This window comes from Heterodontus francisci, chromosome 38, assembly GCF_036365525.1.
Source record: "Heterodontus francisci isolate sHetFra1 chromosome 38, sHetFra1.hap1, whole genome shotgun sequence".
Lineage (NCBI taxonomy): Eukaryota > Metazoa > Chordata > Chondrichthyes > Heterodontiformes > Heterodontidae > Heterodontus > Heterodontus francisci.
The window spans coordinates 11,571,187-11,589,636 of NC_090408.1; the positions used below are offsets into that span (position 1 = coordinate 11,571,187).

Sequence of the window (18,450 nt, forward strand, 5' to 3'; positions counted from 1 at the left end):
ATTTGTTTTTAGGTGTTGGTTGAGGGTTGGATGGTGGTGACAACACTGGGGAGAACTCTCCTTCAAAATAGTGCCGTTAGGTCTTTTATGTGCACTTGGGAGAGCAGATGGGACCTCAGTTTAACGTCTCGTCCAAATATCAGCACATCCAATAGTGGAGCACTCCTTCACTACTGAACTAGGAATATCAGTCTTGATTCAAGTCTGTGGACTGGGATTTGAACCCACAATTTCCTGCCTCAGAGATGAGAGTGCTACCCACTGAGCCATTCCATGTAAAATGATTGAGAATTTTCTGTTTCTAGATAAACACAGAGTAAAAACTTCAGTATAATCATTCTCACTTTGCAGCAATTCGATGACATTCATGTTGTGGTCCTGCACAAAGAAGAAGGGTCTGGACTAGGATTCAGCATAGGTGGAGGTATAGACCTGGAAAATAAAGTGACAACTGTGAGTACCATCAGCAAAGAAAGCCCAGCAGAAGCTTCAAAGCGAAGTGAAAATATTTCCTGTGATGTGACTATCATTCATCTGGTTCATATTGGAAAAATATATCCAGTCGCCTACTCCCAGACAAAGAGATCCTATAAAAGTGTTTAACTGGATTCAATTAATCCACAGAGGTGATTTGTTCCCTTTTGGGTGCATTGGCCATTTATTGGATGCAGGCCAGACTCCTCTCCCTAGGTGGTTAATGATTTTTGTCACTGGGATGTGAAGACTGTGTGACTTTTCCTTGTTGCTTTGGGGGAGAGGGACTAGTTCTGCCTGGCAAGGGATCAGAGCTCAGGGATCTGTGACAGGATTCCTAGATCCCACTCCCCAAAATAAGCATGGAGTTAGTATGCCTATTAGAGTAAGATAAACGTACTATAAATAATCTGTATTAATAAATGTAGTGAGTGGGCCTTGATGGTTTGTGTTTAAAATGTTGAAAGGAATGGATAGGATAGATACAGGGAAACAATTTCCCCTGGTTGGGGAAATCAAGAATGAAGGGACATAATCTTAAAATTAGAAGGGAAATCAGGAAGTATTTTTTCTCAAAAAGAAATCGGGAATGTTGCTTCAAATGTTGCTGGAGTACAATTAGAATTTTGAGATTTTTGTTGTGTAAGGGTCAGTGGAGTTGAGGTACAGATCAGCTATGATTCTATTGACTGGTAGAACAGGCCCAAGGGGCAGAATGGCCTACTCTGGTTCCTATGTTCCTGCCTTTAAGAATCCTGCCTGATTGAATTATTTTTCTTAAACCAAGATTTGCATCATTGGCTATTCCCCCTCTCGTGATAATTGCTAAGAGTCATGAGCATAGGATCTGAGAGCCTTTGTATTCTGCGTACACACTGCCGATGAGACACCTTACCCCACCACCAACACCTATCACAGGCAACACATCCGCCAATTCCCGTTTTTGACAAAAAATCTTCAAATTTACCTAATGAACTTGACAACTTTGCAGATTCATGCAGAGTAAAATGGAGTATTTTCCCCTCAGACCCAGTGACAGAGGTCTGTGCTGCGAAGATAGACGAGGCCCAATGTTCTCTTGTCCTGACTCTTTCCACATATAAAACTCAACACCCACTACTACACCAGGAAAGAGGATATCTATTTCCAGGAACACAGGAACAGGAGTAGGCCATTCAGCCCTTTGAGTCTGTTCCACCATTCAGTTAGATCACGACTAATCTGTAACATAAATCCATTTTCCTGCCTCGATTCCATTACCCTTGCCTAATAAAAATCTATTCATCTCAGTTTTGATTTTGTCAGTTGACCTCCAGCCTCAACAGCTTTTTGTGGGAGAGTTCCAAATTTCCACTGCCCTTTGTATGAAGAAGTACTGACATTACCGCTGAATAACCTTGCTCTAATTTTAGTTCTGGACTCCTCACTAGAGGAAATAATTTTTGTCCACTAACTCCTTTAATTATCTTAAACATCTCAAATAGATCACTAATTAATCTTTACTTAAGGGAATTCAACCCTAGTCTTTGAAACCTTTGCTCATAAATTTAACCCCATTACCCCTAGTATCATTCTGGTAAATCTGCACTGCACCCGCATCCAAGGCCAATATATCCTTCCTGAGGTGCAGTGCCCAGAACTGAATGCAGTTACTCCAGATGGGGTCTAAGCAAATCATTATATATGTTTGCATAGTAATGGTGACATTTGTTTGTGGAAAGCTCCTAGACTGGAACAGACAATGTGTGGAGACAGTGCCTAGCTAAAGGAGGCAAACTTCCCAGTTGGCTAATAAATTTGCTGTGAACCGATTTCTACCTTTCCCCTTCACCAACAGGTTCATAGAGTGTTTCCGAATGGACTGGCAGCTCAGGAAGGAACCGTTCAAAAAGGAGATGAGATTTTGTCGATCAATGGACAATCGCTGGAAGGGGTGACTCACAATGAGGCTCTGACGATTTTGCGCCAAGCTCGACTGCCAAAGCAAGCAGTGGTTGTGATACACAAGGCCAAGGAAGGTGAAAGCAAGCTCAGTACATCAACTGAATGCTCATCAACTGAGAATCCCATAAGCTCAGGTTAGCATTTCCTTAGAAATAGTTTAATTTCAATCCTTTTTTTGGCAAACAGGCTTGAACGCATCTCTATAAACCTTCCTGGACCAATTAAAGTCACAGGTTTTGATTGCCATGCTGTTTGGACAATGTGATGCTATGAGTGGCACTGTAAGATTGACAGATGTTCCTGTAAGGCAGGACTAACCCTGCCAAGAATGGATACATCCTGTCCACCTAGCTACAAACCCAATGTTTTTTTTCATTCATTTATGGGATGTGGGCGTCACTGGCTATGCCAGCATTTATTGCCCATCCCTAATTGCCCTTGAGAAGGTGTTGGTGAGCTGCCTTCTTGAACCGCTGCAGTCCATGTAAGGTAGGTACACCCACAGTGCTGTTAGGAAGGGAGTTCCAGGATTTTGACCCAGCGACAGTGAAGGAACGGCGAGATAGTTCCAAGTCAGGATGGTGTGTGACTTGGAGGGGAACTTGCAGGTGGTCGTGTTCCTATGCATCTGCTGCTCTTGTTCTTCGAGTTGGTAGAGGTTGTGGGTTTGGAAGGTGCTGTCTAAGGAGCCTTGGTGCGTTGCTGCAGTGCATCTTGTGCATGGTACACACTGCTGCCACTGTGCGTCAGTGGTGGTGGGAGTGAATGTTTGTAGATGTGGTGCCAATCAAAAGGGCAGCTTTGACCTGAATGGTGTCGAGCTTCTTGAGTGTTGTTGGAGCTGCACCCATCCAGGCAAGTGGAGATTATTCCATCACACTCCTGACTTGTGCCTTGTAGATGGTGGACAGGCTTTGGGGAGTCAGGAGGTGAGTTACTCGCCGCAGGATTCCTAGCCTCTGACCTGCTCTTGCAGCCACGGTATTTATATGGCTACTTCAGTTCAGTTTCTGGTCAATGGTAGCCCCCAGGATGTTGATAGTGGGGGATTCAGCGATGGTAATGTCATTGAAATCCTCTGAGGGGGAGGCTATGCAACAATCTAGAATATCTCTAGCTGCGGTCATCATTGTCTCATTAACTTATGGATCAATGTATTACCCTTGAGTTGCTTGGCAGGCGTGATGAACCAGTTGGTATTTTCTTGCCTGCCATTTTTGTATGCTGGGATAGCAAGTTGCTAATCTACTCCCTCGCTGTCTTGTACCTGATCAAAAAGTGTGATAGGTCTGAACAAGAAGTTATTTCACTGACCAGGCCATTGTTGTTACTACTTACAGCAGCAGAAGATAAATTGAACACTTTCACTGTGGAACTTGAAAAAAACGCAGGAGGTTTGGGCTTCAGTTTGGAAGGAGGAAAGGGCTCCATTCACGGAGACAAACCATTAATTATCAACCGGATTTTTAAAGGTAAGCAAAATAGCAGGACAACTGGCTAAGGTGTGGCTTTTGCAAATATATGAGTAATTTGAGAAATGACATGTGGTGAATGTAGCATGCTTGGGAGGGATAGGTGACTTTCAACCCATGGGGTAGAAATTGGTTATGGCTCATTTCTGTGTGCAGACAGCAGGAGGCCTGAGGCTCACCCAAGATTGGCCTCGGGCCCCATTTCTATAATTGGGTGAGATGCCGGTGCCTGTCATGCCTTCTGAGGCAGCCTGCCCATTTCAAAAATATGAATTTCGGGTCTCACCTCACCAACAACAGCCCTGGTGCAAGTCTCGGAGTGTTGGGGGATGCAGCGAGAACAATGGGAGGTGGAAGGTGTTTACGGACTAGCATTGGCCCTCAGGGGGTGCTTTTTTGTTGGTGGAAGATTCTTGGCATGGCACCAATACTGGAGTTGATGTCTTTAGGTGGTTTTGGGGACCCCAGAAATTGATACTACTTGCATCTGAAAAACAACTTCACTGAGGATCAAATCCTTCCTCTGATTCTCAAAGCTTTCCGTGACTGGGTGGGGGGTCTTCACCTCATATCTGGGTCTGATGTACACTAATTGATAGAGATTGGTTGTTACAATTAGTGAACAACTCCATTATGTTGTATCATGTCACTACCAGGCTGGTAGGAGGTAATAAGATGGGCTGCGTTCTAATATCTGCTAGAAAATGCCATTTTCCTATGACTGGATGCGTGAGGTCCATCGACAACAGTAAGGTATGAAAGTTACAGGGCCAATTTCCTAATGCTTGCACATGGTGGGAAATTGTGGACTGTTTTTGAGAGATTTTCTGATGTGCATTCCTCGCAGGTGAGAGTACGTGTCAGGGGCCCGAAATCAGATCGTCTACCCTAGTTCCTCAATCAGCAATCCTTTTGGATGTACGGTACAGGGATTTGGCGAATTGCTTTTTATTTGTGGTCAAATTTTTAAAAAGAACTTTTCTTACAAGGTATTGAGTTCACAAGTCAGCGAGGATTGGGTCACTTCGCTCAGTGAAAATAACAGCTCTTTAAAAAAATCATAATCCCCTCAGCACGTCAGTGAAAGGAGTACAGATAAACCTTCTGCAATCTTGTCAATAAGACTGAAACTGTCTTTTCTATTTCCACTTCTCCACAGGTCACAACATATATTTAAATGTTTGACCGTCTCGGTAACTGGGTAATCATATACTCTACTCTTTATCCCAGGATAAAATACACCAACCAGGTTTCTTTAATAAACAACAACATTATCAGTTTAATATAAAACAAGACTTATCCAGTAAAGAAGCAAAGCATTAACACATTGAAATATGAAAGTTCCCTTTTTTAAATACTCAACACACACACACACACACATGTTAAAGTTAAAAAAATTCTCTCTCTGCAGAGGTCATTTACAAAATAAAAGACAAAAAAGATTACTTTGGCTAAATACTTGCTAATTCTTGAAGAAAGAAAGGATGAGATATATCGTGTCCCAAAAATGCATACAGTCTGGCATCTGCGTACACGTAGACGGGTCACCTTTCTGGACCAGTTCTTTTCAGGTGGTGTTGAGAATTAATCTGGCTGGCCTTCCAGGAGCGTCGCAGGAGAAATGTGGCATCAGGGGTTTTAGCTCTCACACACTAGATTAGCAGGGTTTTCCCAAAGAGGTAGAGAAAGAAGAGCTGGGTGTTTTTTGTTTAGCAGGCTACAAATCCAACTGCTTTCAACAGTCCGCCCCACAACTGAACCAAAACAATATCCCAAAAGTGAAACCCTCTCATCATAAATCTTGACATGTCACTTCTCTATAAACATCTTCCCCACGTCACCAAGGTTTCCGTTGTTTATTGAGCTTAAGGCATGTGACATCCAGTAAAGGTTTGTTTTCAAACAAGACCTCTGTAACCCTTGTAGAAAAAACACACATCCATGGAATCTTTTCATTTTCCAAAATGAACCAATGTCCATAATTCTAAGATTTGAGTCCTCAAAAAAATATTAAAAAATAGACACACTTTCATAACACAAGGATGAATTCACCAATCCCACTGTCCAAGCCAGCAGGTACATTCCAGGAATACAAACAGAAAGTGCTGGAACAACTTAGCAGGTCTGGCAGCATCTGTGGAGCAGAATTAACGTTTCAGGTCAGTGACCCTTCTTCAGAACTGGCAGATATAAGAAATGTAAAAGATTTTAAGCAAGTAAAGCTGGGGTGGGGCAAGAGATAACGAAAGAGAAGGTGTCTCCATCTCTGGGGATAGGCTGTCTATTAATATTCATGATAAGCCCACTGACTCCCACAGCTACCTCGACTACACTTCTTTACACCCTGCCTCCTGTAAGGACTCCATTCCATTCTCCCAGTTTCTCCGTCTCCGACGCATCTGCTCTGATGATGCTACCTTCCATGACAGCGCTTCTGATAAGTCTTCCTTTTTCCTCAACCGAGGATTCCCCCCCACTGTGGTTGACAGGGCCCGCAACTGTGTCCGGCCCATTTCCCGCACCTCTACCCGCACCCCTTCCCCTCCCTCCCAGAGCCGCGACAGGGTTCCCCTTGTCCTCACTTTCCACCCCATCAGCCTCCATATCCAAAGGATCATCCTCCGCCATTTACGCCACCTCCAGCGTGATGCCACTACCAAAGGCATCTTCCCCTCCCTTCCCCTGTCAGCATTTGGAAGGGATCTTTCCCTTAATGACACCCTGGTTCACTCCTCCATTACCCCCACCACCTCGTCCCCTTCCCACGGCACCTTCCCCTACAAGCGCAGGAGGTGTAATACCTGCCCATTTACCTCTTCTCTCCTCACTATCCCAGGCCACAAACACTCCTTTCAGGTGAAGCAGCGATTTACTTGTACTTCTTTCAGTGTAGTATGCTGTATTTGCTGCTCACAATGTGGTCTCCTCTACATTGGGGAGACCAACGGAGCTTTGCAGAGCACCTCCACTCAGTCCGAAAGCATGACCCCGAGCTTCCGGTTGCTTGCCATTTCAATTATCCCCCCTGCTCTCATGCTCACATCTCTGTCCTGGGATTGCTGCAGTGTTCCAGTGAACATCAACGCAAGCTCGAGGAACAGCATCTCATTTACTGATTCGGCACACTACAGCCTGCCGGACTGAACATTGAGTTCAATAATTTCAGAGCGTGACAGCCCCCCATTTTACTTTTATCTTTAATTATTTTTCTTTTGTGTTTATTTTATTTTAGCTTGTTCAGTTTGTTTCTACTGTGCCTACCCACTGTTTTTATTCATGTTTGTTCTTGTGGCTGTTCAGCTTTCAGTCCATTAACACCGTATCTGTACTAATGCTTTGTCTTTCAACACACCATTAACATATCAAAGTGATTCTTGACAACGCAGCCGGCGGGGACGTCATCCGACTGCACCAACCTGCGCACACGTGCAAACGGGCTCCTGCTTTCTGCGCGTGCGCTGCGTTCCGCATTGCCAGGACCGGTTAGCGCATGCGCAGATGACGTCATCACCAAAATTGCCAGGACTGGTACACGCATGCCCAAATGACGTCATCGTATAATGCGGGAGAGACAGCAAGCGGGGAAGCCAGGAGAGAGCGGGGTGTGGGGGAGAAGTGGGGAGAGAGCGGGGGGTGGGGGGGAAGCGGGGAGAGAGCGGGGCGGGAAGCGGCGTGAGGGGTAAGTGGGGTGTGGGGGGAAGCGGGGTGTGGGGTGGAAGTGGGGAGAGAGCAGGGTGTGGGGGGGAAGTGGGGAGAGCAGAGTATGGTGGAGAATTCCACCCCCCCCATCTCCCGCTCTCTCCGGCCATTCCCCCACCTCGACCGCCCGCTCTCTCCTGCCATTCCCCACCCCCAACCCCCGCTCTCTCTCTCCGGCCATTCCCCGCCACCCCGCCCGCTCTCTCCGGCCATTCCCCAGCCAGCCGATCTCTCCGGCCATTGTGTGCTGCCATGTGTTTATGTTGCCTTTGTGTGATTATTTGAGCAGCGCCATCTTTAGTCCTGGCAGCTGCCTGAACGTTGCTGACTATGACGTTTTAGTTGAACAGGCTGCATTTGCACGTGTGCCAGTGAGCGCCACCTATTGGCTGTGTTGTCAGCAAACGCAGCCTTAACATATTGTTTGCCTTTGCTCCATGACCATCTGGTCAGCTATTCCGTGACCTCGTCCTATCAACACCTTCTCTTTCATTATCTCTTGCCCCACCCCTGCTTTACTTGCTTAAAATCTTTTACATTTCTGATATCTGCCAGTTCTGGAGAAGGGTCACTGACCTGAAACGTTAACTCTGCTTCTCTCTCCACAGATGCTGCCAGACCTGCTGAGTTTTTCCAACATTTTGTTTTTATTTCAGATTTCCAGCATCCGCAGTATTTTGTTTTTATTTTAGTGGTACATTCCAGGAGGCTGGAGATCAGGCTAATACACTGAAGTGCCAAATTCTCCCTTTACCTGAGCATGCAGTAGAAGCATGGATGGATAGGTGGCAGGATGGATGGAATGAAGGAAGGATAGAAAATTTGCAATAATATAGCACCTTTCACAACCGCAAACACTCCAAACCACTTTACAGCCAATGGAGGACTTTGAGCATAGCCACAATTGTAATGAGGGGCAATTGCCTTAAACAGCCCATGATAATCGCTTCCGAGTGGAAGCTGAGTCTACAAAGGGGCCATCCTTTGACTGACAGCTACACTGGGGAGCTTCCCCAGCTGCTCCCTGAGGGTATAGTACCTGGATCTTCAGTGACTCACTCTACACAAACGAAAATAAGAACCCAGAATGTGGGCACATGCCCTTATTGTGTACAGCTGTACCCGACTGTCCTTCATAATATTTGCAAAGCGTGTTGTTAAAACTGTAGAGTTTTGCCTTGCATTTTCAGTGTCTTGTTTTGCATTTAACCAAGATAATTTTCTTTTCTTTCCCCCTGCACCTCACAGGAGGAGCACTTGAACGTAGCAACATTATCCAACCTGGAGACGAGCTACTGCAACTGAACACCACCATCCTGCAAGGTCTCAGCCGTTTTGAGGCTTGGAATGTCATCAAGTCCCTGCCGGATGGTCCCAGCACAGCAGTAATTAGGAGGAAAGGTCCCATTTCTAGCACAGACAAATACACAGAGGTGTCACAAGATGCTGAACAAAGCCTCTAATAACCAACTAAGGCCCGACTAAACTTACTGCAATGACATCTGTTCCGCATAATTCAGTTAAACTAGAATGTGTACTACATACTAATGTCCACTGGGATGCACCATGACAGATGGGAGTTGTTAACCTTTTAAACTGGCTCTTCCTGTGAACAGATTGAGGTTTTTCTCTCTATTAAGTAATTTTATTCATCTGTAGCGAGCAACACAGACTCACATTGTGCCAAATCCAGGCTTGCACTCAGCTCTTGAGCACACACACACTGTTCTCCATATCTACCAGTGTTAGACAAGACTTCAATCAGGCACATATGACGAATTCATTACACTGCTGCACTTTTTGAATTTTCAGTGCCCATTTATTATTAAAGCATGGAGCATAACAAAGGCTTCATGAATTTCCAGTCGCTAATTAACTGTAGTTTTTGTCATAGGTACACAAACTCCATCGTTGTGCAGAAGTTACACCCTGTAAAGGCAGGGCACTGAATTCAATGTTCCATGAACAATGTGAAATTAATTTACTGAGCGGTTCATCAAGGCACCTATGTGAAGAAAAAATGCAAAATGCCTAGAATTAAATCAACATTCTGCCACCCGTTTATACTGTCTACAACCTCAACGCCAAATGGAGTTTCTGGCGCTGTATGTTCTCCATCACAAAGACCACCTACTTCCACTGATGCACCATTGCCTGCCTCTGTCCGTCTGCTGCTGAAACTCTCCTGGCTGGCGTTCCATAATCCACACTCCATAAATTGAACTCATCCAAAACTCTGCTATCTGTACCATATCCTGGACCAAGACTCACTCACCCATCACCCTTGTTCTCACTGAGCATTTGTTATTTAACCCCAATGCCTCAAACTTAAAATGTTCATTTTTAGTTCCCTCATGGTTTCAACCGTTCCTATTTCTATAATCTCCATCAGCCCTACAACTCTTCCTCTAAAATTCTCCATTGCTCCAATTTTGTCCTCCTGTAGCACTGCCCCCCTGCACCCTTCATCAACCCCACCAGTCACTGCACCATTAGTAGCACTGTTTAGTCTCCATGATCTAGAAACATCTCCTTCAACCCCTCTGCCTCTCCACATCCCTCTCCTCCAAAACCCACCACTTTGACTTCCTCCTCACATCTCCTTTCATACAGAATCCAATTTGCTTATTTGTCTGTGAAGCACCTTGGAACTTTTTCTACATTAACAAAGCTTTATAAATGCAAGCTGATTACAAATGCTAACTTGTTCATATTTAACTTGCCTACATCATTCATTTCTGAACAGAGGTTAGTTGCAATGTCATAACTGAAAACTGTCAACTTGGGCAACCCCGATGAAAGCTGAATAATTCATAGAGTACCCTGTGGCTTAAGAAGAATCTCCAACCTATTCCAGAATACTGTGACAATCGCCTGATTATCATCTAGGAATAAAAAAATACTGGAATTTTGAAACAAAAAGAGAAAACACAGAGCAGCACTTGTAAAGAGAAAATGGTTAAGGTTTCAGAGAACCTGAAAAACCTCAAATGTTAACCTGCCCTTTTTCTTTACAGATACAGACTGACCTGCTGAGTATTCCATCATCTTTGCTTTTGTATCTCAATGCACCAAAGCCTATTAAGATTCTGACTGGTTAACGCTGTTAAAAATCCGCACACATCTTTAATCATTCCCTAGTTTTCATGTAATCGTGAACAGCACAACACACTTGGCTGTGTCTTCAGCAAGATTGCAGTTTAAAAAAATGGTTCACTGTTTTGATCTCTGTTAAGAATTTGCACCAATTATACAAAATAAAGACATCATGTGACATCAGTCTGGATTCAACCCTCACAGTTATTGCAAATACAGAAACAAAAGATTTGCATTTATATAGCACCTTTCACAACCTCAGGATATCCCAAAGTACTTTACAACCAATTAAGTACTTTTGAAGTGTAATTACTGCTGCAATGTGGGATACACAGCAGTCAATTTGCATACAAAGATCCCACAGACAGCAATGTGATAATGGCCAGATAATCTGCTTTAGGTGTTGGTTGAGGGATGAATGCTGGCCAGGACAGAGATGTTGGCAAGGGAGAATTCCCTTGCACTACTTCTAAATAGCACCATGGGATCTTTTATGTACACCTGAGGAGCATCCCGGACCTCGGTTTAACGCCTCATCCGAAAGACGGCACTACCTCAGTTCCGCACTAGAGTGACTGCCAAGATCTTTATGCTCAAATCTCTGCAGTGGGACTTGAAGCTTCTTTATTGGAGGCGAGAATGCTACCATTGAGCCAAGGCTGACTCTTGACAAGTGCAAGTTCTTTCTTAAAAGCTAACAGTACTGTTACCGCATTTACAGCTTCAGGGGGGTATTTTCTGCTCTCCCCGTGGTGGGTTTGGAGGTGGGAACAGCAATAAAATTGGGTGGGGTGGTGGCGGGAGGGTGTTCCCGCCACCATCCCACCTCTGCCAAAATTTAGTCTGGGGCGGGCAGGTCTGTGAACGGTCTTCCCGCCATGCCTCCAATTGAGGCCCTTAACTGGGTAATTAACCCCCAATTAAGAGCCTTTTCCCGCAATTAGCTGTGTGGCAGGTGGCCCTGTCACCGCATGGGAAGCATGGCATAAAAAACTGTGGGGGCTGTATTTTGGTGGTGAGGTTGGGGTGGGAGTGGAGTGGAGTGTCCCTTGCTCAAAGGCACAGTGCCTGAATGAGGGTCCCAGCCTTGGGGTGGGGGGGGGGGCACTGAGGGCCAGACGCCTGCCCTTGCTGCCAACTCCCCCCCTCCCCTGCGACCCCCCACCTTGCGAGGCCCCTCCCACTCTGACCTACCTGAGGCTTGGGTCCAGCAAGGGTCCTCACCTTCCATGACGGTCATCTCCAGCAGCAGCCGCTACTGCTTCCGCAGTGGCGCTGCAGCTGCTGGCCTCTGATTGGACGGCAGCCCAAGGACAGGACTTCCTGCAACGGGGTCCTAAATCTTATGGAAGGCCCGCCGCTGTTCACTTAGGTACCCGATTGGCACTAAATTCACAGGCCTTCTGGAAAAGAGGTGACACGGGGATCTCAGCATAGGTTTCCCCTGATGTCGACACCCCTGCCACCGGCATAAAATTCTCTCCTACCCTGCCCCTTCAAGCAAGTCTGTGCTCTTTGGGCTCAGTGTGAATTTCAGGCAACAAAGCTCTAGTTATGTGGATTTCTCAGTAATTTGGTTAGGCGGCTAAGAATGGTGATTGTCAGTCAAGTCTGATGGGCACAAAAAATGAAAAAAAAGCAGGACAAATTCTAAAACTACATTGAGGAAAAATCCACAGAATTGTACCAGTTCAAAAGATAAAAATACAGAAAAATTGCCCCATCACCCCAAGAGATTAGTCTTGTAGATCTTTTCGGAGAATAGATGGCAAGAGAGGCAAGAACAGCACAGAAGTTACAGCGGTAAAGTATTTCAAAGGGCTGTGATCGTCTCTTGCTTTTTCCCAAAATGAAATTGTATTCTGCATCTGACTGAACAGCAACACTGAGTGTGACATTGTTCAAACACAACCTCATTACTTGCGGATATCGGTGCCAAAATAAAAAAAAAAACATGATGGGAAACAAGCCTACAAACGGGCCATCATAAAATATTATTTTCAAACAATGGAGCCTGTGAGAGATGCAAAAAATTGTTCAACTTATAAACAAGATATTAAAAAAGGAAAAACATAAATGGGAAGCTGACGGTTGAGTTGTTAAATCATCCTTAACCCCCCACAGAGACCTATTTCTTCACTAAGTGAGAAGGGAGGAACATAGGATCAGGATTAGGCCATTCAGTGCCCAGTCTGTTCCACCATGAAGTTAAATACAGATCAATCATGATCTAAACTCCATCTACCCTCGATTCCGTAACCCTTAATACCCTTACCCAACAAACATTTTAGTTTTGAAATTTTTAATTGATGTTACAACCAGGTGGGGAAGGGGTCTCAGGCACCCCTTCTCTGATTTGACCATAACAGAGTTTATCCAAGGACGGCACAATGGTTAGCACCGCAGCCTCACAGCTCCAGCGACCTGGGTTCAGTTCTGGGTACTGCCTGTGTGGAATTTGCAAGTTCTCCCTGTGACTGTGTGGGTTTCTGCCGGGTGCTCCGGTTTCCTCCCACTGCCGAAGACTTGCAGGTTGATAGGTAAATTGGCCATTGTAAATTGCCCTTAATGTAGGTAGGGAATATGGGATTAATGTAGGATTAGTATAAATGGTTGCCACAGACTCGGTGGGCCAAAAGGCCTGTTTCAGTGCTGTATCTCTCGCTCTAATCCTTTTTTTTTTAAGCGCAGTGATTGAATCTACCACCTCAGCGCTTGCTCCTGTTCCTCTAATGTAATTGCAAAGGAACGAATCAGACAGGTTTTCTTGAGTTTAAACAAGAAAGATGTCAGTTTATTATCCTTAACACTCTAAACTGGTTAAAATTACTAAAATATGCTACACATTCACCCGAGAGTCTCACACACACAAATAGATTACAGAGGGTAAAACAGCTTTGGGTGGCTGGAGTAGAATCCAGAATAAATGGAATTTAAATACAGTTTATCAGCCCCAGGGTCTCCAGTTGAATTTGTAACCCTGAAATCCTTTCTGGGCTACGTGCATGGTTGCGGGCTTGCTTCTCAGACTCCAGAAGGAAGAAGGAGTTTTGACCCTTGTCCCCTAGTTGCTGGCTGTGGTGGTCTGATTGGAGAAAGAGAGAGCTGCTCCCTTGACGGCTTACAGTTCCTCTGCTTCTGTTTAAAAAAATTAGTCTCTCCCCAGCTGCACAAGCAGTCATGTGACATTATCAAACCTCTGTGTTTTAATGAGATCCTTCTGGAATTTTCTCGAGATTCAAGGCTTTACCTCTCAGGCTGCCTATCACACTTGGTGGGGTGGGGGGGGGGGGCGGGTGCTGTCTCTTTTGAAGTCTGACGACCGCATTGATAAGGCCATTTCAGGTAATTTAATCAGAGAGCACCCCATTGTTCTGACTTGGCTGAGTCAGTCATGTCCCCATGGTGTTTCATACATAAATTGCAGTGGCCATCTTGACTGCCAGCTTTTCTTTTTAAAAATGTTATCTGTAAGAATTTCCAGTAAAAGTCTAAGGCAAGGTTCCAACTGATGACATTTCATGACATTGATCTAATCTTAATGCTTTGTGAGTGATCTAGCTTTCCATTACTCTTTGTATGAAGAAATAGTTCCTAACATCACGAAAGGCCTAGCTCTAATTTTAAGGTGACACCCACATGTACTGAATTCACCCACCAGAGGATACAGTTTCTATCTACCCTCTCAAATTCTTTAATCATCTGAAACAACTCCATTAGATCATCCGTTAATCTTCTAAACTCAAGAGAAGTCAAGGATGGGTTGCATAGACCAGACATAATTTAATCCTTTTTGGCCTCAGTATCATTCTGGTGAATCTGCACTGCACCTCTTTGAAGGCCAGTATTCCTGTGGCACACTGCCTGGAACTGAACGCAGTACTCCAGATGGGGGTCAAACCAGAGCTCTGTATAGTTGTAACACACTTACCGCTTTGAAACAAAGACCAATATTCAATTTGCCTTTTCAATTATTGTTTTGTACTTGTCCACTAGCTTAGTGATTTCTGTACTTGGACCCTTAAATCTCTCTACTCCTCCAGTTCCTTGCTTCTCACTATTAGAAAATACTTTTCGGTCCAAAAGTGGATTATTTCACATTTCCCTTCATTGAACTCCATCTACCGATTTTGGCCACTCACAATCTGTCAATGTCCCTTTGCAACTTTTGTTCCCTCTACACTAGGCGTCATCAGCAAACTTAGATACAAGGCTCTCTATTCCTTCACTCATGTCACATAGTGAAAAGTTGAAAAGGGGCTATGGGGGTTTAGGGGGCGGCGGGGGGAAGCGAGTGGAGAGAACACCACTAGTCACATCTGCCACTTGGTATACATACCCATTATCCACACTCATCATCTACCTGCTACCCAATTCCCTATCCATTTCAATATGTTGACACCAATTCTACGTGTTCTAATTTTTGTTAACTCTTTTGTGTGAAACCTTCTGGAAATCTACATAAACAGCATCCATATATTTGCTTATTTACCACATTAGTTACCTCCTCAAATTCTGAGTGTCAAAATCCTGGAATTCCCTTCTACCACAGTGGGAGTACCTTTCGCACATGGACTGCAGCAGCTCGAGGGATAGCTCACCTTTTCAAGCGCAACTAGCAATAAATATTGGCATTGTCAGCAATGCCCACATCCCACGAATAAATAAATAAATATTAAAAATCAATTAGGTTCTTTCGACCTGACTTACCCTTTACATATCCATGCTGGCTCTCTGGTTACTTCATGTTTGTCCAAGTGCTTAGTTACTCTGTCCACAATAAAATTCTAATAACTTCACCACAACAATGGATAATTAGACTAAGCAGTTTCTGACTTTCTTGCTTATGTCTCTTTTCATTCTTAAACACTGAAGTGACATTGGTAATTTCCCAATCAAAGGGAACTATTTCTGAATTGAGTGTTTTGGCAGATCACGATGAAAATAGCAACAATTTCCTCATTTACTTCTTTTAACACCCTGGGATCAAAACCATCGAGTTCTGGAGATTTGTTTATCTTCAGTCTCTACTTTCTCCATTATCTCTTTTTATCTACATTAAATCTAAAGTCTCTCTCCTTGATTTCTTACTTTTCCTAAATCTCTGGTACTTTATCCTCATCCTCTATACCAAAGACCGAGGACAAAAATTGTTTGGAAAGTGGTTTAATTTTTTTTTAATAAACAATTTTTTTTTTTTAGTGATAGCAGAAGTAAAAGTGCATTTGAAACATTTTTTTTTCAAATCACAGAATTTACCACGTGGATTGTTATAATAAGGATTCTGATGTAAGGAAAGACAGATTTCAGGTCAGGCAGGCAGTACATGCTGCATCCATTGTAACTACAAATACAGCTCACCACGCAATTCCTGTCACATAGAAGGAGCACCAGAGTTAAAATTCGTCTTATCAATTCTTCCTTCCCAAAGCTCTGTAGATTTCAAAATGGCAGACTGGACACTAAATGCATTTTGTTTCAAGATTTTTCTTTTAATATGCTCCCCAAAAAGGATTTTGATACTATAGAAGGATTTTCAATAGTCACAATTAACAGTCAGGTTGAAAACATTGAGAGGTGAGTTTTTAATGTGTCTTTCCAGCATGAATTGCCAAGCACACAGTAACTTGCAGTACAGGGACAACAGTTTCTTCAATTTGTGAAGCTATGAAAGGAGTTGCTTTCAAATAAATAAGCAATTTTTCAATTATACAAAATCCAACATCATAACCTATTAAAAAAGTGCAAGTGAAAACAAAAATCAATCTCAAATCACAATTATATACTAAAATTTCTTGGACCCAACCAAAAAAACTTTTGTAATAAAAGTCAATAAATGCTTTTACATTAACATATAAATATACAGTACACAGTTAACAATGAGCTGTGCAAGCGTCACATCACTGGCCTGTGTATATACAGAACTAATGCCCTTTCTAAATGCTGGTGCAAGTTAAATCCCCTTTTTCATTAAAAGATAGAATTTAAAATTCAACCAAATTCCATACACTTGGAAGGTTTTACAAACAGATCCCCATCCTTTAGGGAACAGCGTCAATTTAAAGGGTGGGGGTTAGTAACTTAAAAAGGCAATTAAAATAAATATATACATCACCAGGACTCAGTACTTGGAGAGATGCAAGACTTTAAAGCATTCGTACAACTGGAGACTTTTACATGGAACATTTCTCCACAAATGTAACTATATTGTTTTTACCATTTACATGCAAGGTAGTAAATTACTGGAAAGCATGTTGCTTGAAGAGATGAATATGTTCCAAAACATGCTGACAGCACTGTCATCTGTGGAGCCTTCCTGGAGGACACCAATATTGAATATCTGCTAAGATGGCTATTGGACATTAAATACTCTTTGGAACCTTGCTGCACTTACTTTAAAAATAGGAATGCTGTGACATTTGCAGGGACTACTCTCAGTAGTTGCGAATGTGTTCAGAAGTTAGGCCCCACTCTCAACTTTTCAACACCAGTTATGCTAGTTAAGGAGCTTTACACAGAGGGTACTGCTTGCTGTGTGACTGCACGTAGTTCAAGTTCTACTCCAGGATAATGCCGAAGGAAGTTGCAAAACAAACTGTCCAAATGTTCTTGTAATGGCAGGAAGTTTAAGGACATGTTGTATTCCAATGGCCAGTATATTTTTCTCTAACCCATCCCTCCCATTTTACATTTTGCTAACCATTAACCAATCCTGACCATGTTAAAGTCATATTTAAATAAGGGGCACTATTTGCTGAACATCCCTTTGTGCTCTAAACAATTAGAAAAATACAAATTTATGATTCATTGTTGGGCAAGTTTTAGCTTAGGACTAAAAAAGTATACATATTGTATCTTAGCACAAAAATTTTCAATTAGATATCCAATTAATGGAAAAATATTTAAATGCTTCTTTTAATCAAACTTTTTTAAATTTATCAATGCCAATCAGTCCTTTTTGGTCCTCACTTTATAATTTCAAATTATCCCATTTCCTTATACTGATCAATATTTCTCCTAAAATAATGGTAAAAATGTTTTTATTTTTTAAAAAGTGGAAAATCAAGTCCAAAAATACCCTCAAACCAAAAATTAAGTAATGATGTTCAATGCAGGAAAACAAAATCAGAGGTTTTGTAGGGGAAGGCGTGCAAAGATAGAGGGAGATTCATTCATCGAGCTTTAAAAGTCTTCACGGCTTTTGCCAGATTGCTGTAAAACTCAGTCATATTAGATGGAAAGAAAGAGTCCAACACTGACTGTGGGAGATACCCACCAAGGTCAGTCTGAAAGAACATAGTCAAGCGAGTCTTCTGTGGCTCTCTAAAAATGAAACACACATATAAATTAGTCTGAATACACTTGCTGCCACCCACAATCTAGCCTTGCTCTGACACAACCTTTTCCCAAGGCAAGCTCCAAGTAAGCTAATCTCCCAAAAGTCCTGTCTGCCCCACAATTTCCTTTACTCAGTGTGAATAAAATGAGGTTAGCTCTTCAACTGTCCTGATGTCATGGGAGCAAATTTCCAATGTCAAGTTTTGCTGATGGTTCCCTAATGTCCAGAACAACAATTTTAAACAGGAGGAGCTCCTGTTCCCAATTTCTAACATGGTTGGAAAGACGGCAAATATTTCTCAAAGATAGAAATTTAGGCGATTATTGAGTAGTTGGATCTAATCAATTGCACTCATGCTGCAGTTTCGAAATTGCTCATATGCACTGAGTTTGGGGCTGGTATAAACAGGCCAAATAGTTTAGCAAC

General features: G+C 43.1%; 2 protein-coding genes across 2 annotated transcripts in view; one reads left to right on the forward strand and one right to left on the reverse strand.

Moving 5' to 3' along the window:
- The window catches only part of il16 (interleukin 16), a 67,527-nt gene extending 56,659 nt beyond the window's left edge, over window positions 1–10,868 (forward strand). The window contains exons 11-14 of the mRNA XM_068017727.1: window positions 352–453; window positions 2,312–2,552; window positions 3,759–3,890; window positions 8,838–10,868. Coding sequence (XP_067873828.1) covers window positions 352–453; window positions 2,312–2,552; window positions 3,759–3,890; window positions 8,838–9,052 — 690 coding nt within the window. The 3' untranslated portion in view covers window positions 9,053–10,868. The remainder of the gene's footprint in view (window positions 1–351; window positions 454–2,311; window positions 2,553–3,758; window positions 3,891–8,837) is intronic.
- Window positions 10,869–16,234: 5,366 nt separating this feature from the next.
- The window catches only part of stard5 (StAR related lipid transfer domain containing 5), a 62,908-nt gene continuing 60,692 nt past the window's right edge, over window positions 16,235–18,450 (reverse strand). The window contains exon 6 of the mRNA XM_068017728.1: window positions 16,235–18,008. Coding sequence (XP_067873829.1) covers window positions 17,858–18,008 — 151 coding nt within the window. The 3' untranslated portion in view covers window positions 16,235–17,857. The remainder of the gene's footprint in view (window positions 18,009–18,450) is intronic.